The 17,122-nt window shown below is 40.8% G+C and overlaps 1 protein-coding gene across 4 annotated transcripts in view; it reads left to right on the top strand.

The window, feature by feature from the left end:
• BTBD9 (BTB domain containing 9) overlaps positions 1-17,122 on the top strand; it is a 411,793-nt gene that overhangs the window by 306,695 nt on the left and 87,976 nt on the right. For all 4 annotated transcript variants that reach the window (XM_032339814.1, XM_032339815.1, XM_032339817.1 and 1 more), the window contains exon 8: positions 3,080-3,269. In XM_032339814.1, the coding sequence (XP_032195705.1) occupies positions 3,080-3,269 (190 nt within the window). The remainder of the gene's footprint in view (positions 1-3,079; positions 3,270-17,122) is intronic.

Genomic DNA, 17,122 nt, shown 5'->3' with positions numbered 1-17,122 from the left:
GTAGATTTTCTCTGTCATGCACAGTATACCAAAAATAAATCCTAAATAGATTAAAGAACCACATGTGAAAGGCAAAGTTTGAGAACTTTTAGAATAAAATACAGGACAATATCTTTATAGATTGAGGATAGGAGAGAATTTATAAACAAGAAAAGGGAAAGGCACCAATCTTAAAAGATGAATGTTTTACCTCAAAACATTAACCAACAAAAGATTGGCATCCTACAAAATCAATTAGAAAGACAGTAAAAAAAAAAAAAAAAGACAAAGCATAAAGATAGGTAGTTTACAGAAGAAAGATGGAGAATGATTCTTGGGTGGGGGGGAGCTTTACAACGTCTTCAAACAGAAAAATGAAAAACTGAAACCACACTGAGATAACAAACTCATCTGTCTGGCATTACAGAGAGTTGGTAAGGATGTGAAGTAATGAGTTGAGAATGTATTTTTACAACCACTTTGGTGAATAATTTGGCAATAGCCAGGAAAATTGAAGGTAACTCATAGCCGTGAGTGTAATTCACGCATATATACATGTATACTATCTTATGTATTCCTTTAAGAAACCCTTACCATGAACACAAGACTCCTTTGTTTGTAATCGCAAAGAAAACAGTGATAACAATCAAAACATCCCTTAGCAGGAGATTAGATCAATAAATTTTGACATGTTTATGTGTTGAAATATTTTATAGACCTCACATGAATGGACTAGATTTATCTTTCTATTGAATGTTCCTTCATCATGGTTTAATGTTTGTGGTAAATGTTAATATTATTCACCAAGCATTCCCCTTTCTTCTGGGCACGCAGCAGGGTCCCACTCTCGAACCCCTTTTGAAGTTAGGCAAGGCCCTGGGACTTGCCTTGAGCCCCGGAATGTGAGAGAGGTGATGTGTGTTACTTTGGGGGATGAGTCTTAAGAATCAGGACCTGGCTTGCTTTCTTCTCATTGCTGCTATAACTGAGGAAATTCATATGGCTACAAAGCCTCTGTCACTTGGGCCCTTGGCTGATACAATGAGTAAAACCATTTTTCTAATCGTCACTGAACACATAGGGTGCACAAAAAAATAAATACATAAGTAAATGTGCACTGTGGAAAGGGAGAATGGGGGCTGTTCCTGCAGCCTAAGCTCCATCTACAGTATTATTTTATGTCTCAGTTCTATTTGCCATACACCTTGCGCCACTTCCTTAAGTTCCACCTTCCAAATCACCCAATACTTTCCCTTTTCCATGAGATAGAGGTATCATGACTTGGCCTCCAAATATAGTCCTTCTTTGTCTTTCCAAGTCCTGGGGAACTTCTTTTTGAGCCCCTTCCTTCTCTGCCAGGAAACTGTCCTTTGAGGCTATTTCACTAGTGTGTTTGCTTGTTGTTTGGAGTTAAGCTTGACAGTCAAGGGATTCATCACCAGAAATCCATCCTCTCTTCCTTTCTCCTTCCCCTTCTCCCCCCTTTTTTTTTAATCTATGGATGACTTCCTCATCCACAGAGAGCAAAGCAGTGAAGCAGTAGAAGATGAGGGCTCAAGTCAGGCATGCCCAGCTTTGGAAAGTAAATACATCGTGGTATAGAAGATATATGTAAGATTACGTACTCCACGTCATTATCAAGGTGGAAATGTTTTGGCATGACGGTAGTACTGCTCACTCTCTCTCTCTTCAGAGAGTATATAATATTACCCTGAAAACTACAGTATATATCTAATGAGAAATTGTCTTTTTTTTTTTCAACCTGTTTTAAAATTATATAAAGTAAGTTGCAAATCTTGAACGCAAGTAGCTGGGCCTAAGTGTAGATTTGGGTTGAATAATAAATTAAATTAAAACCCCAACACTAGAAAATGCACAGAAAAGGTCCTCGGGGACTTAAAAGGCGCTTACCTTTTATTGCTCTCTTCTCCATGGTTAGAGATTCTATATCATTTTTAGATAGCTATCATTTTGTGGAAGCCCTTGGCTTTTATAAATGAACAGGTTGACGCGGATTTGAAGTAGAGAAAGAGACTCAAAATCAAATCAGAGCTGGTGTTTCAGAATATCTCAGTTCATGAACAAAGAGAAGAACATTATGTGTTGAAATGCCCAGAATAGTAAACAAACAAACAGAAAAGGTAAACAAGTCATGGCTGAGGGCAACAGTGTATTCTGAAAAGGTATTGGTACCATTTCCTAGATCATCTTCCTGCTTTATGAATTCTAAAACACTGAATCTATGTGTATATCATATTTCTCTAAACAAATTGGTATTTACTGAACGTAACAAGTACATACAGTTTAGAGACTAGTAATAAAACAAGTGTCTATATACCCACCACCTCGCTTAGAAATAGAACAAAGCCAGTACTTCTGAAGCTCCCCTAAGATTTCATCTTGGAAATGAAATCAATTAATATTTGGACCTATTGGTGGGAGTCCCTGCAAGATTTCATTCGCCTCTTCCCAGACACATTATCCAGAATTTAATATAATAATTCCCTAGATTTCCTTTTTAGTTTTATATTTATGTATGTATCCCTAAATGAAGTATGTTTCTAGTTTTGTCTTTTTAAAAACTTTGTATAAATGCGTTCATAATCTGTGTTTTTCTGTGCCTTGCTTTTTTCACTCAACATTTTATGTTTTTCTTGTTCTTTTGGTTTTTGGTGTTTTAGAAGTCAAGGCTTTTTTTTTTCTTTTTTTTTTTTTTTAGGAAAAGAACATATGGTTTTCAACTTATCTATTTGTACATAACCCTAGTTCACTAAGATCAATTAATGTGCAGTTTCCCATTGTAGTCTTATTTTGAAATGTATTTATCCATTCTGTGTTTTATGGGGTATCATGGTTCCTCATAGTAAAATGCTTCAGGGTTAATTAATACATGAGATTTGCTTTGTTCCAATCTTGGATTCAACTTTTTTTCTTGAGGCAATTTGGCATGGAAAATGTGCTCATGTCTTGCGATAACTGAGGAGTTCTAATTTCCCCATTATTATTGATGTGAGATAGTAATTCATTTTGTTCACAGCAGCCTACCAGGATATGTTTAGCTTCTCTTATCCTGATGTTGAATCTTGTGTTGGGCTCACAGTTCCCATGGAGAACGTTGCAACAATTGCAGATTGCGCCAGTGTGATTGAAGGAGTCAGTCGGAGCCGAAATGCCTTGCTGAATGGCGACACCAAGAATTACGACTGGGATTCCGGCTATACGTGTCACCAGCTAGGAAGTGGTGCGATTGTGGTTCAGCTGGCACAGCCATACATGATCGGGTCCATACGGTAAGAAGGGTCCTTTTCGTTTATTACTTTTAAAACCGAAGACACGTGTGCAGATTCTTTTTCGGAACAATGATGATCCTAATAACTTCAGTGAAGATACATTCCTGTTGTTTGCTCTAAATATTGAAGCGGGGTAACATGGAGAAACAGGGGGCTTGTTTGGAGCTCCGATTGGGGAATACACCAAAATTAGGCTTGCAGCGAGAGTAGATTAGAGGCCTCTCCTGGGTACGGCCCACCTCCTTCTTAAGTCTCAGTTTGTGTTGGCTAAGGATTTAGAGGATAATGTCAGGAGAGGTTGTATAGATTCAAAACTAATTTTCAACACCAATAAATTTACATCTGAGCCAAACATGTGACTATAAGGCCTGGTACTTAAAAAAAAAATCTTCTTAATGAAAATCTGGGTTTTGGATGGTTGTTTTCATTTTGTTTTATTTTGTTTTCAGAAAGGAACTTTAACCCAACATTGCTTGATTTATAGGATTATATAATTTTAAAATGTGATACTGGTGACACCCCCCAGAGGATATACTTTTAGTTCAAGAGAGCCATGTGGAATGTATTGAATAGGCTGCCCTCTGCTTGCTTTTTTTCTGAATGTTCCAAGGAGGTCTCTGAAAGACTAATGTATATACATTTATGTTTAACAGTAGGTAAGGTGTTTTACATGATATCTGAGCCTGCCAGGGGTGGAGATCTCAGTGGGGTGTGACTGCCTACCCCCACCATCATGTTCTACCACATTTGCTCTGTTATTTCCTGTTCTTATGTTCAAGTCTTTGTGTATAAAAAGAGAAAAAGCACAAAAAGTAAGGTAGTAGGATTTTAACCAGCAAATGTGTATTGATGTTTAGGCTAATGACCACAGAGGTTTTTGCAACCTGCTGGTCCCCGGGGCCACCCTGATGAATGATATTGGATTTGTGGGAAAATTCAGACTGTGGATTTCTTCATTTAAATTGTCAACTCCTTTTCATAAAGGGCCACATACAGGTTGAGTAACGCGGGCAACCTATCACACACATAGAGAAGCCTTGGCCTCGTGCTGTGGACCAGACAAACCCTCTTGGTGCTTAAGAAAGGGGAAGGAGAAGCCACAGTCGGTCTGGACAAGCTACCAGCACAAATAAACCTCCATCAGATGGCAAACAAGACTCCATCCTTCCTTTTATCTCAGCTGCGTGCGTTAACTAAGGCAGTCGGAGGCTATCTATTTAGTAATCTAATTTAAGTAAGAATTTTTGGCATTGATGGTAGGAAACTTACCTACTGTTTCCCATTACAGTCTACCCCTCTTCACTGTCGAAATCTGGGGAGCCATTGTCCTTCTCCTGTCACTGGCACTCCTTACATTCTTCACAGTTTCTTTAAGATTACCAGTCGTGTCTCTGAGATTACATCTGCAATTTCTTTCAGTGGGCGTGGGGTGTAACTCACCAGAGCCAGGAGATTTGGAATCATTTAAATTGACTGGATACTCTCTTTCTTTCACTTCCCCTATTTGGGGCTTCAGTTCTCTCTTTATTATGTTTGTTCTGCCATTTCTAATTTGAAGACCAGTCTTCTCGTCAATGAAGACAGAAACGAACCGGCAGCTTAGTAGCTCTTCCCACTCTCTTCCAATGTTGCCTGTATTCTGTCTGCTTACCTGGTACTCCAGCCCTACCCCCAGCAATGTTACATGTGCATCTCACACCAACATGCTGGACATGGAATCCCATTATCCCCCCTTCGTCCGCTCAAGTCACCTTGAGATTTCCCCCCTCTCATTCAGTGGCACCACCCATCTGTCTGTAGACTGAGCCAAAAACATGACAGACTTCCCGAATTTACTCCTCTCTCTCACCTCCCCTCCTCAGCCAGTTGTCAGTACTGGCTCCTGAATATCTCACAAAGTCTTCCGCTCTTCCCATCTCCAGTACCCTTACCACAGTTGTACCTTTGTGGTTTTTCTTCTCCCCCTGGTCTGCCAGACTTCCATCTGGCCCTTCCTTCCCCACCTGTAACCATCTCCCCGCCCCAGATCTGACGTGGTTATGCCCCTTCAGGAGAAAATTCAGACGAAGGCATTTAAGAACAATCTGACGTGCTTCTGTCGACACAGCCTTGTCTCCTGCTTCACCCCCATATGTGCCCGTCTCATCCTGTCCAGCTACTCGCAGTTTTGCACATGCCATCCCTCTCTCACCTCTGTGCCTTCAACTCTCGGAACGTACTGTCCTCGTGGCTGGTGTCTCTCACAAACTCCCCATCACCTCTTTTTTTTTTTTTTTTTTTTTAAAGATTTTATTTATTCATTTGACACAGAGAGATCACAAGTAGGCAGAGAGGCAGGCAGAGAGAGAGAGAGGAGGAAGCAGGCTCCCCGCGGAGCAGAGAACCCGATGCGGGACTCGATCCCAGGACCCTGAGATCATGACCTGAGCCGAAGGCAGCGGCTTAACCCACTGAGCCACCCAGGCGCCCCCCATCACCTCTTTTTTACCGGCTCTTCTCCCCCTTCAAGACTCCGTTCCTCCAGGAATGCTTCCCTAACCTCCCATCATTTCCTGGGCTGATTCAGACCTCCCTCTTCAACAATCCCCATACATTCTGTATGTACGTTCTACTGGAGCATTTGTCATATTATAATCGTTTACGTGCTGTCTCTTCCCAGTCCCCCTGACATATAAAGCCTGTGGCAACTCAGAATAAGCATCCCTTGACAGATCAAATGTGTAGATGAGGTAGTCTGTCAAGGATAGAGGGGAAATTATAGCAGGTACAGTAGGAGAGCTAGAATTTTAGATTCAGCAGGAACACATGAGGTCTCCGCCAGGGTGACAGCTCCAAGTGGGACAAACAGGCTGTTTGTGTGGCAAGGCCACCTTGACCTCTGGTTCTACCCAAACAATCAGAGATGATCGATCTAACTCCAGGTGTCACTGAGGCTTAAAGCAAGAGAGAACAGCACCCATGTGGCTTTCTTTAATTATGAATGAAAATGGTTCCCCCAAACTATTTTTTCTTTCCGGGACTTGGAGTGGCAGTAATGAGCATGAGCACCAGCAAAGGCAGAATTGTCTAGCTCAGCCACCAGACTTCCTTAAGCCCAGCTATTGTTTCTGCAGTGAGAAAATCCATGCAATTGAAGTCCTGTGTAACTGGCTGAGCACTGAAAGAGACACGTCTCTGTGAAACTAACATTATGTTGTCAGGATCTGCATTTGCCTCTTCTGTGACATTATTAAGAAGAAAGAGAGAGGGATTTCTTAACCATCGGTGCCTGTGGACGATGCTGGATACCCTGGCAGGCCATGGTTAGCAGCTGCTGATGTGCCCAGACAGACATTTATTGATAGGAAACTAGATCAGTGGCACCTCTTCATGGGGATGGGTAATTGACCAATGACAGGATGATTAGTTGGTGACATTTGACCCTCAGCTTCTATTGCTTGTGATGACTGACTTGCTTTCCTAGTCACTGTATCTGAAAAAGCTCAATGATTTTAAATTGACACCCAGAGGGAGAATGCTACAGAGCTGAATGACTAACACTTTCCCCATCTAAGAAGCAGAAGATCTGGAAATCCTGGAAACTCTTCCTCTGGGAAAGCCCGATCACATGTACACTGGCTTTAAAAATTCAGATTTTTTTGTAGATGGTGACTACGAAGGCAAAGGACTCGGGCGGGAATTGTCTTGATCACAGCAGTCTAATTTCTTAAGGGAGGTTATAATTGTTTTGTGGGTAAAGATATCTTTTGTGCGTCTGTTTTCATTCAAAGAAATCATTTCTTCCTTTCCTGAGCCTTTACCTGTAGCCGGATAGGCAAGCAGAAACTTCTTCCTTGAAAGACAATGCTTGTGCCTAACCACAGGCCATGGGTGTCCAGTACCCGTCCCCCTGTGGTGTCCTGGAGGGGCTGACCTTGAAACATGACCCCTGACCATCCCTCCTCCCCCCTCATTTGTTTTCATTCAATTAGTAAACATTTCTTGAGCCTTCTACTGTGAGTGGCACTGTTCTAAGCACTAGGGATAGAGCACTGAATAAAGCAAACATTTGCTGTCCCAGAGCTGATGTTCTTGTCAGGGGGAGAGAAACAGTAAACAACACTGTTTGTAACATGTCAGATTCTTCAAAGGGCTGTGGTACCAACCAGGAGGGGGACTAGGGCATAGAGACAGTGCAGTTTTAGAGGCAGTGGTCAGGGAAGGCCAGTGCAGAGCCTGAAGGAGGGGAAGAGCAAACCATCTGGAGACCTAGGGGCTAAGCATCAGAGGCAGAGTACTGAGGCCTCAAGGGCGAGCATGTCTGGCAGGTGGCAGGAGCAGTGAGAGGCCACTATGGCTAGAGCTGGGTGAGGGGCAGAGAGTAAGAAGCAAGGCGAGGGAGGTGACTTGGAGAGTCGACAGCCCTGAGATTTGTTGCTGTTTCTGTATTCAGTCACCAACTTCCAGAATCATCCCGCCCACCACCACACATCCATCCTGGTGTTTCATTAGCACCACGAGAGGACAGTTTTCTTGGCTAAGGAGAAGAGGGGAAGGGCAGGGGAGGCCGCCACGCCTTCAGAAACGCCTTCTTTGCTCCTGACCTGCCTTTATCCACCCCGCCAGCTCCTGGAAGAGAAACTGCAGAGGCGTCCAGTCCTTGCAGCTTAACAGGAAACTTGCTCCCGAGTTCTTTCTTTTCTTTCTCTCTCCCAAGAGCTAGAGCAGGCTCTGTGACTGGGAAATAAAGAAGAGTGGCTTTGTTTTTGCTAGGTTTACAGGCACAGCCAAAGTTATTCACTGTATATGAGAAAAAAAGAGAGACAGAGTCTGGAATATAACTTACAAGTGGGTAATTAAGTTGTAATTGTATCATTTTTGTGCCACTTTTTTTTTTTTTTAAAATGGAAGGTTCAGCTCACTTTAAAGATTATATTTATTTATTTGACAGACGGAGATCACAAGCAGCCAGAGAGGCAGGCAAAGAGCCAGGGTGGCGGGGGGGGGGGGGGGCGGGGGGGTGGGAGCAGGCTCCCCGCTGAGCAGGGAGCCCGATGTGGGGCTCCATCCCAGGCCCTGGGATCATAACCTGAGCTGAAGGCAGAGGCTTTAACCCACTGAGCCACCCAGGTGCCCCTTTGTGCCACTTTAAAACATTAAGATTTAAATAACAAGAAATCTTCAGAGGCCTGACCACATAAAAAGACCAAGGTAACATCATAATAACTAACCAATCTACCTAATGTCTTAGTTTATAGTCCCTCTGTCACCTTAATTTAAGACTTATTATCTTTCTACTTGCTAATCATGGTATCTTTTTCAGTGTTTTCAGGCTGATATGAGAATCACATATGCTGTGTATTACGCAGGCCTGTCACCCGGCCTTTTCAGCTAATCAGTGACAGCACTTTGCGAAAACCCTAATTATAGGATAGTCAATTGAATTAACAATTTTTACATTACCCTGAAAATGATTGTTTTGTAATTGATATGCACAATACTGTAAGTAAAACTCCCCTACTACTTTAACTACAAACCTTAATTGCAAGTAAGTAGGCTGTCTGGAGATGAAACCACGCACATAGATGCAATTAAATAAACCCACAGTCTCTCCAGGTGCTATGAGGACTAAGGAGTAATGGACACAAAAACAGAGTTCCTCAGTTGAAAAGTGTTACGTGAACATAGTATGTCAGGACAAAATGGGATGGGTTCAGCCCAAAGTATGTTCTTGGTGGGCCTTCATAATCTCTTTAATCTATGGGGCTGAGCCTTTTTATTTTGCAGTAGGAATAAACCAGTTTTATCACTTAGAAAAGTTAATCTGGCACAGAATGTCTGAAACACAAATCAGTTTATGTCTTGCAGTTTTTTTTTTTTTTAAGATTTTATTTATTTATTTGACAGAGAGAGAGAGATCACAAGCATGCAGAGAGAGAAGAGGAAGCGGGCTCCCCGCTGAGCAGAGAGCCTGGTTTGGGGCTCGATCCCAGAACTCTGGGATCATGACCAGAGCCGAAGGCAGAGGCTTTAATTAACCCACTGAGCCACCCAAGCACCCCTGTGTCTTGCAGTTTTTAAACATAGGGAAAATGAAGCAATAGCTAGCTTATCTTAAAAAAAAAAAAAAGCAGGTGTGCCACTGTGGTCCATTTTCATCCCAGGGTATTTTTCTTTCTCAGGGAGCTGTCAAGCCCATGCCCGGTTCAGCTGCCCTTTCACTGTTGCGTGGCTACAACCAACGCCAGATGATCTCCTCAGTTTGTAAATGACCGGAACGTCTTTCGGACTGCTATTTTTCCTTCTTCCCACTGCTTACCGCCCTGCCAGGCTATTGCTCACCCACTTCCCTCCCAAAGGATAAGCACAGAAATGAAGAAGGAGAGGAATCACAAACGATTCCATTTTGTTCCCCATTTAATAGCTCCAAATGAAGGCTTGGTCAATAAGAGTGGGGAGAGGAACCGAAGCTAATGACACAAAGGATGTTTGGTAATTGTTTGAGTATTCTCTGTATCTGTGCTGCCCTCAGTCTCTCACAGGACCGCAGATAATCTCTGGTTGAAGACAGTGCTTTTGTAGTATGGAGACGGACGTGGGTCCTTGTGGCGATTTCCAGGTGCCCAGGACAGTACTGTGTACCGTGAGCACTCAATAAACACTCATTGACTGAACTGACAATATAGTATGTTAGTGCAACTAAAGGGAGTTCTATCTATCAACTAAATTGGACATCATATTTGCTCACTGTGTCTGATCTAAGTGTATGTGAGGAAACTGCTAACGATTTGGCATCTCCAGCAAATGACTGAGATTAAGCTGTGGAGTTCAGCGCTCACATTAGCACAGGGAAGGGTGCCCGCCTCACGCACTTCACGCTGCTTCCATTTCATTCTGTCTGAGTGCTGCACAGGCAAGCAGTCCATCCATTTACATCACGAGAGCCCTCTTTGCAACCTAGAGAGCAAGAAATTTCCTTTTTTATAGTTTAAAGAATACAACAAACACTAAATATATGACTCCTCTGGCTTGGATTAAGATTGCCTATAATTCTAGTCAAAATTGGAAAGATATTTTACAAAATTTGCTTCATATCAGTCATGTTGAGCATCGTCTGTCATAGCCCTGAACCAAAGAATTCTTCCTTGTCTCCCTGATCCATGATTTATTTACCAAGTGTTGTTTCTCTCTCAGCCTGTCTGCCTCACACTAAAGTCTTCTCTTATCTCCCTCAGACCTCAGAACTCTGGTTCCCAGAAAAATTGTTGAATAAAAAATTGTATCTATGGTTCCCAGTAGACACTGGAGTCTGGGCTGGGTGAATACTTAGGGGACCAGAAATCCTGGAGCCTGGAAATGGATAGCAGAGTTTGGGGGCTTAGTAAATATGTCTCAGTCAGTTTCATCCTAGAGGTATTTCGAGACCAGAAAATATTGCTATGGCAACTAAGTTGCATGTTAAAAATACAGGAGGGGCACCAGAATTCAGATATTCTTTGGAAAAGCAGGAAAGGTTAAATGCCAAAAAAACCTGTATGTGTGTGTGTTTGATTTACCTCACATGTCAGCCATTTATCTCTCTTGAGTGATTAGAGAACTTGACAACTAGTCATCATAAAATATAGCTGGGTACATGAAAAGAAAAATTTTTCTAGTTTTCAAAGATTAACCCATCAAGAAGACATTTTTATACAGGATATCAGCCCTATTTGACTCAATATTTCACAAATAAATATAGGTTTAGTAATTATCCAGAATTTTTACATCAGACACTTGTAAGAAAAATCTTCAGAAACAATCACAAGACAAGTAATAAAATGGCAATAAATAACTAACTATCAATAATTACTTTGAATGTAAATAGACTAAATGCTACAATCAAAAGACATAGGTGGCAGAATGGATTAAATAACAAGACCCACTTATGTGCTGCCTGCGAGATACTCATTTTGTTTGTTTATTTATTTATACATACATACAGAAGACTCATTTTAGACCTAAAGACATCTACAGATTAAAGGTAAGGTCTTGGAGATACATCTGTCATGCAAATGGATGTGAAAAGAAAACCAGATTAGCAATTACTTATATGAGACAAAATAGATTTTAAAACAAAGACTCTAAAAAATGATGAAGAAGGACAGTACATAATAATAAAGGAAACAACCCAACAAGAAGACACAACAATTGTAGATATTTATGTACCCAACATAGGAACACAGAAATACATAATACAGTTAGTAACAAGCATGAAGGAACTAATCGATAATGTAATAGTAGGAGACTTTAAGACCCCATTTATATCGATGGACGGATCATCTAAACAAAATCAACAAGGAAACAATGGCTCTGAATGACCCAGGGGACCAGAAAAATTTAACAGATATAGTCAGGTCATTTCATTCTAAAACAGCAGAATACACATTCTTTTCAGGTACATGTGGACATTCTCTAGAATAGATCACATACTAGGTCACAAATCAGGTCTCAACAAATTCAAAATGATCAAAACATAACAGGCATCTTTTCCAACCAAAACACTTTGAAATTAGAACTCAACCACAAGAAAATATCTGGAATGACCACAAATACATGGAGGTTAAATAATATGCTCCTAAACAATGAATGAATCAACCAGGAAATTTAAAAGAACATGGAAGCAAATAAAAATGAAACATGACCGTCCAATTTGGATGCAGCAAAAGCGGTTCTAAGAGGGAAGTTCATAGCGAAACAGATCTACCTTAAGAAGCAAGAAAGATCTCAAATAAACAACCTAACCTTACACCTAAAGGAGCTAGGTAAAGGACAAAAAGCAAAGCTTAAAACCAGCAGAGGAAAGGAAATAATAAAGATTAGAGCAGAAATAAATGACATAGAAACTAAAAAAAAAAAAAACAAAAAAAAACCCAGAACTCATCAATGAAACCAGGAACTGGTTGTTTGAAAATATTGATAAAATTGATAAACCTCCGTAGATGTGTCAGGAAAAAAAGAGAGGACTCAAATAAATAAAACCACAAATGAGAGAGGAAAAATAACACCACAGAAAGACAGTTAGAAAAGAATGTTCTGAGAAATTATATGCCAACAAATTAGACAACCTTGAAGAAATGGACAAATTCCTAGAAATGTCTAAACTGCCAAAACTAAAACAGGAAGAAATAGGAAATTTGAACAGACTGATAACCAGCAAAGAAATTGAATCAGTGATCATAAAACTTCCAAGAGACAAAAATCCAGGACTAGATGGCTTGAGAGGCGAAGTTACCAAACATTCAAGGAAGGTCAATACCTATTCTTCACAAGCCATTCCAAAAAAAGAAAGGAAGGAAAACTTCCAAATTCTTTCTATGAGACCAGCATTATCCTAATACCAATACTGGATAAAGACACCACAAGAAAAAAAAGACAGAGAGAACTGCAGGCCAGTATGTCTGATAAACATAAATGCAAAAATCCTCATTAAAATACTAGCAAACTGAACCCAACGATACATTTAAAAAATCATTCACCACAATCAAGTGGGATTTATTCCTGGGTCGCAGGAGTGGTTCAATATTCACAAATCAATCAACATGATACATCACATCAGTAAGATAAAGGATAAGAACCATATGATCATTTCACTAGATTCAGAAAAAGCATTTGACAAAGTACAACATCCATTCCTGATAAAATCCCTCAACAAAGTAGGTTTAGAAGGAACACGTATCAACGTAATAAAAGCCATCTATGAAAAACCCACAGCTTACATCATCCTCAGTAGGGAAAAACTGAGAGCTTTTCCTATAAGGTCAGGAATAAGTCAAGGATGTCCATTCTCACCACTTTTATTCAACATAGTACTAGAAAGTCCTAGCCACAGCAGTCAGACAACAAAAAGGAAGGAAAGGCATCCAGATCATTAAGGAAGAGGTAAAAGTATCATTATTTGCAGATGACATGATACTATATATAGAAAACCCAAAAGACTCCACCAAAAAACTAATAGAAATGATAAACCAATTCAGTAAAGTCTCAGGAAACAAAATCAATGTATAGAAATCTATTGCATTTCTAGGGGTGCCTAGGTGGCTCAATGAGTTGGGCCTCAGCCTTTGACTTGGGGTCCTGGGATCGAGTCCCGCATTGGGCTCTCTGCTCAGCAGGGAGCCTGCTTACCCCCACCCCTGCCTACCTCTTTGCCTACTTGTGCTCTCTCTCTGTTAAAAAAAATAAACTCTTAAAAAAGAGAGAAAGAAAGAAAGAAAGAAAGAAAGAAATCTGTTGTATTTCTATACACCAGTAATGAAGCAGCAGAAAGAGATATTAAGGAATCAGTCCCATTTTTTAAAATTTTATTTATGATTTTTTTTTTAATGATGTATTTGCGAGAGAGAGAGAGAGTGGGGGTGGGGGATTGTGGAGAGACGGAGGGAGAATCTTTTTTTTTTTTTAAGATTTTATTTATTTATTTGACAGACAGAGATCTCAAGTAGGTGGAGAGGCAGGCAGAGAGAGAGGAGAAAGCAGGCTCCCTGCTGAGCAGAGAGCCCGTTGCAGGGCTTGATCCCAGGACCCTTGGATCATGACCTGAGCAGAAGGCAGAGGCTTTAACCCACTGAGCCAGCCAGGCACCCCAGGAATCAGTCCCATTTATAGTTGCACCCAAAATAGTAGGATACCGAAATAAAATAAACCTAACCAAAGAGGTGAAATACCTGTACTCTGGAAAATATAAAACAGTGATGAGAGAAATTTAAGATGACACAAAGAAATGGAAACACGTTCCATGCTCATGGTTTGGAAGAGCAAATATTTTTAAAATGACTATACTACCCAAAACTATTTATTTAATGTGGTCCCTAACAAAATACCAACATCATTTTTCACAGAACTAGAACAAACAATCCTGAAATTTATATGAAACTGCAAATGATCCTGAATAGCCAAAGCAGTCTTGAAAAAGAAAAGCAAAGCTGGAGGCTTCACAGTTCTGGACTTCAAGTTATATTACAAAGCTGTAGTAATCAAAACAGTATGGTAATGGCACAAAAATAGAAACATAGATCAGTACAACAGAATAGAAAACCTAATAATAAACCCACAATTATATGGCCAGGTAATCTTCAGCAAAGCAGGAAAGAATATGCAATGGGAAAAGGACAGTCTCTTCAAATGATATTGAGAAGAGTGGAGAGCAACATGCAAAATAAAGAAACTGAATCACTTTCTTATATCATACACAAAAATAAATCCAAAATGGATCAAAGACCTAACTGTGAGACCTGAAACTATAAAAATCCTAGAAGAGAGCGCAACAGTAATTTCTCGGACATTCGCCATGGCAACATTTTTCTAGATATGTCTCCTGAAGCAAGGGAAACAAAAGCAAAAATACAGTGTTGAGTTATAAAACTCAACCCCCCCCAAAAAAAAACAGTTAAAAATGGACAGAATACCTGAATAGACATTTCTCCAAAGAAGACACACAGATGGCCAACAGACACATGAAAAGATGTTCATCTTTGAGGGACATGCAAATGAGGAAAATGCAAATCAAAACTACAATGAGATATCACCTCCCATCTGTCAGAAAAGCTAAAATCAACAACACAAGAGACAACTGTTGCTGAGGATGTGGAGAAAAAGGAACACTGGTGCACTGTTGGTGGGAATGCAAACTGCCACAGCCACTCTGGAAAATAGTATGGTGGTTCCTCAAAAAGTTAAAAATGGAATTACCCTAGGATCCAGCAGTTGTACTACTAGGTGTTTACCCAAAGAATGCAAAAACACTAAATCAAAGGGATACATGCACCCTGATGTTCATAGCAGCACTATTTACAATAGCCAAGACCCCGGTGACCATCGACTGATGAATGGATAAAGAAGATGTGGTGTATATATACAGTGGAATATGAAAGAACTTCATCTTGCCATTTGCAGGGACATGGATGGAGCTAGAGAATACAATGCTAAGCAAAACAAGTCCGAGAAAGACAAATACCATATGAAATCACTCATATGTGGACTTCAAGAAACAAACAAGCAATGGGAAAGAGAGAGAGAGAGAAGCAAACCAAGGAACAGACTCTGAACAAACTGATGGTTACCAGAAGGGAGGGGGCAGGGGGATGGGGGATATAGGGGATGGGGATTGAGGAGCACACTTACCATGATGAGCACAGAGCCGTGACACATGGGTGTGTTCAATCATGATATCGTACACCTGAAACTAATATGCCATTGTTTATTAAGTAACTGGAATTAAAATAAAAACTTGAAAAAAAGAAAGACCCTCTAAAACAAATAATGCTTCACCAATAGTTCTCTAAACAGTCATTTTTAACACCAGGATCATTCACTTTGGAAGAGCAAATAAAAGGAAAGCATCAACCTACCCTTTCTGTGGTTTCACTCCGGCAGATGCTTTCTACACTGCTCCCCAGTCCCCCATCCCCATAGCCCATACAGGGTCACAGAAATGTGGCTGTTCTCCTGAGAGCTTACAGAAGCATAGGGCTTTCAGCAAATTGCCCCAAATTTTTACACATTTAATACATCAGATCGCTTAAGTATATCTTTTGAGTATGAGGTGAATAAAGCTCTTCTGAAAACTGGTGAAGGGTCACCGCAATTTAAGATTAGCCCTTGAATTAATCCAGTGCAGCAGTCTGCCTTTGAAAACCTCCATTCCTCAGGTGCCCTTAAATCAGAGACCACCCCCCCACACACACCGGCCAGGAGCTCAATTTTGTCACCTTGTTAAGTTGCTTTTGGTGCCTCGTGGTAGCACCTGATGCAGTCTCTCTCTCTTTTTTAAGCTTAGCGTTTTGTAAACTGGTCACCCCAGGGTACTTGATCGACACATTCTGAACCAACAGAAGCAGTGAGATCAAGAAAAATCCTTCCATGTCCCCTTCTTTCCTCTCCCATCCGTCCACCTCCATTTTGCATCCTTCTCCAAGGAAAAACGATTGTGATGACAGGCTGCTTGGTGCCCCTTGGGGACTCCTTTGTGCAACTTTCCTGGACACTCAGGGGCTGAGGTCCAGCTGAGGCATCCTTTTTGTCTTTCTGCTGCATTGCCTCTTTTAGCAATGTATTAGATTCGGTAGAAGGGGTATTGGTTACCTAGATAAATGCAGAGTATGCTTTTACTTCTCCCTGGATTTTCTTTCCTTCCCCTCCCTTAAGACCTAACAGTAGGATCCTCTTTCTTCCTTTTGCCTTATGATATCCAAAACCGTGTCCCTCAATGATTAGAACATTACCAGCTTTGCCACGTTATTCTTTTACTGTAAATGATACCCTAGTCTAGACGGTTCAGATTTTCCATACGGTTTAGTGTTGAGAAATGGCTAATGGTCCTTTTCCTTGCCATATCTTAACAGTAGCTGTGAAGCTCTAGCTGCTTCATTGTCTCCATGTAAGAGGTGAAGAAACCAAAGTATAATTGAGTTCCTTTCTCTTTTTCTCTCCACCATGAACGTGACATGCAGCTGGTACTAAAAGTCTAGCTGGGAAGATTCCAGCATGTTGCACGGTCTTTACAGAGCCTCCTATGGCCTTAAAAAGAAAACGAGAGAAGGCATCACACCTTCTGGTTCAACCCATCCTCTTCCCTAAGGGTGTAAATTATAGACACTTTCATTAAATGTTGCGGCTAGGCCTTGACAACATTTGTTTTTATTACTAGCCTTCATTTGCTCCAGAGGAGCTTACGTTTGGGCAGCATTTAGCCACAAATAACAGAACCAGATTAAGACAGACTTTTTAAATGTGTGTGTTTGTTTTGTTTTCACTTGTTTGTTTGGGTCTCACACAACAAAATGTCGGCAGGTGGATGTGGCTGGCATTAGTTCCGCAAATCAGCAAGCGCTTCGGTC

This window comes from Mustela erminea, chromosome 4 (genome assembly GCF_009829155.1).
Source record: "Mustela erminea isolate mMusErm1 chromosome 4, mMusErm1.Pri, whole genome shotgun sequence".
Taxonomy (NCBI): domain Eukaryota; kingdom Metazoa; phylum Chordata; class Mammalia; order Carnivora; family Mustelidae; genus Mustela; species Mustela erminea.
Note: the sequence above shows the minus strand (reverse complement) of the source record. Positions and strands in the feature narration are given on the sequence as shown.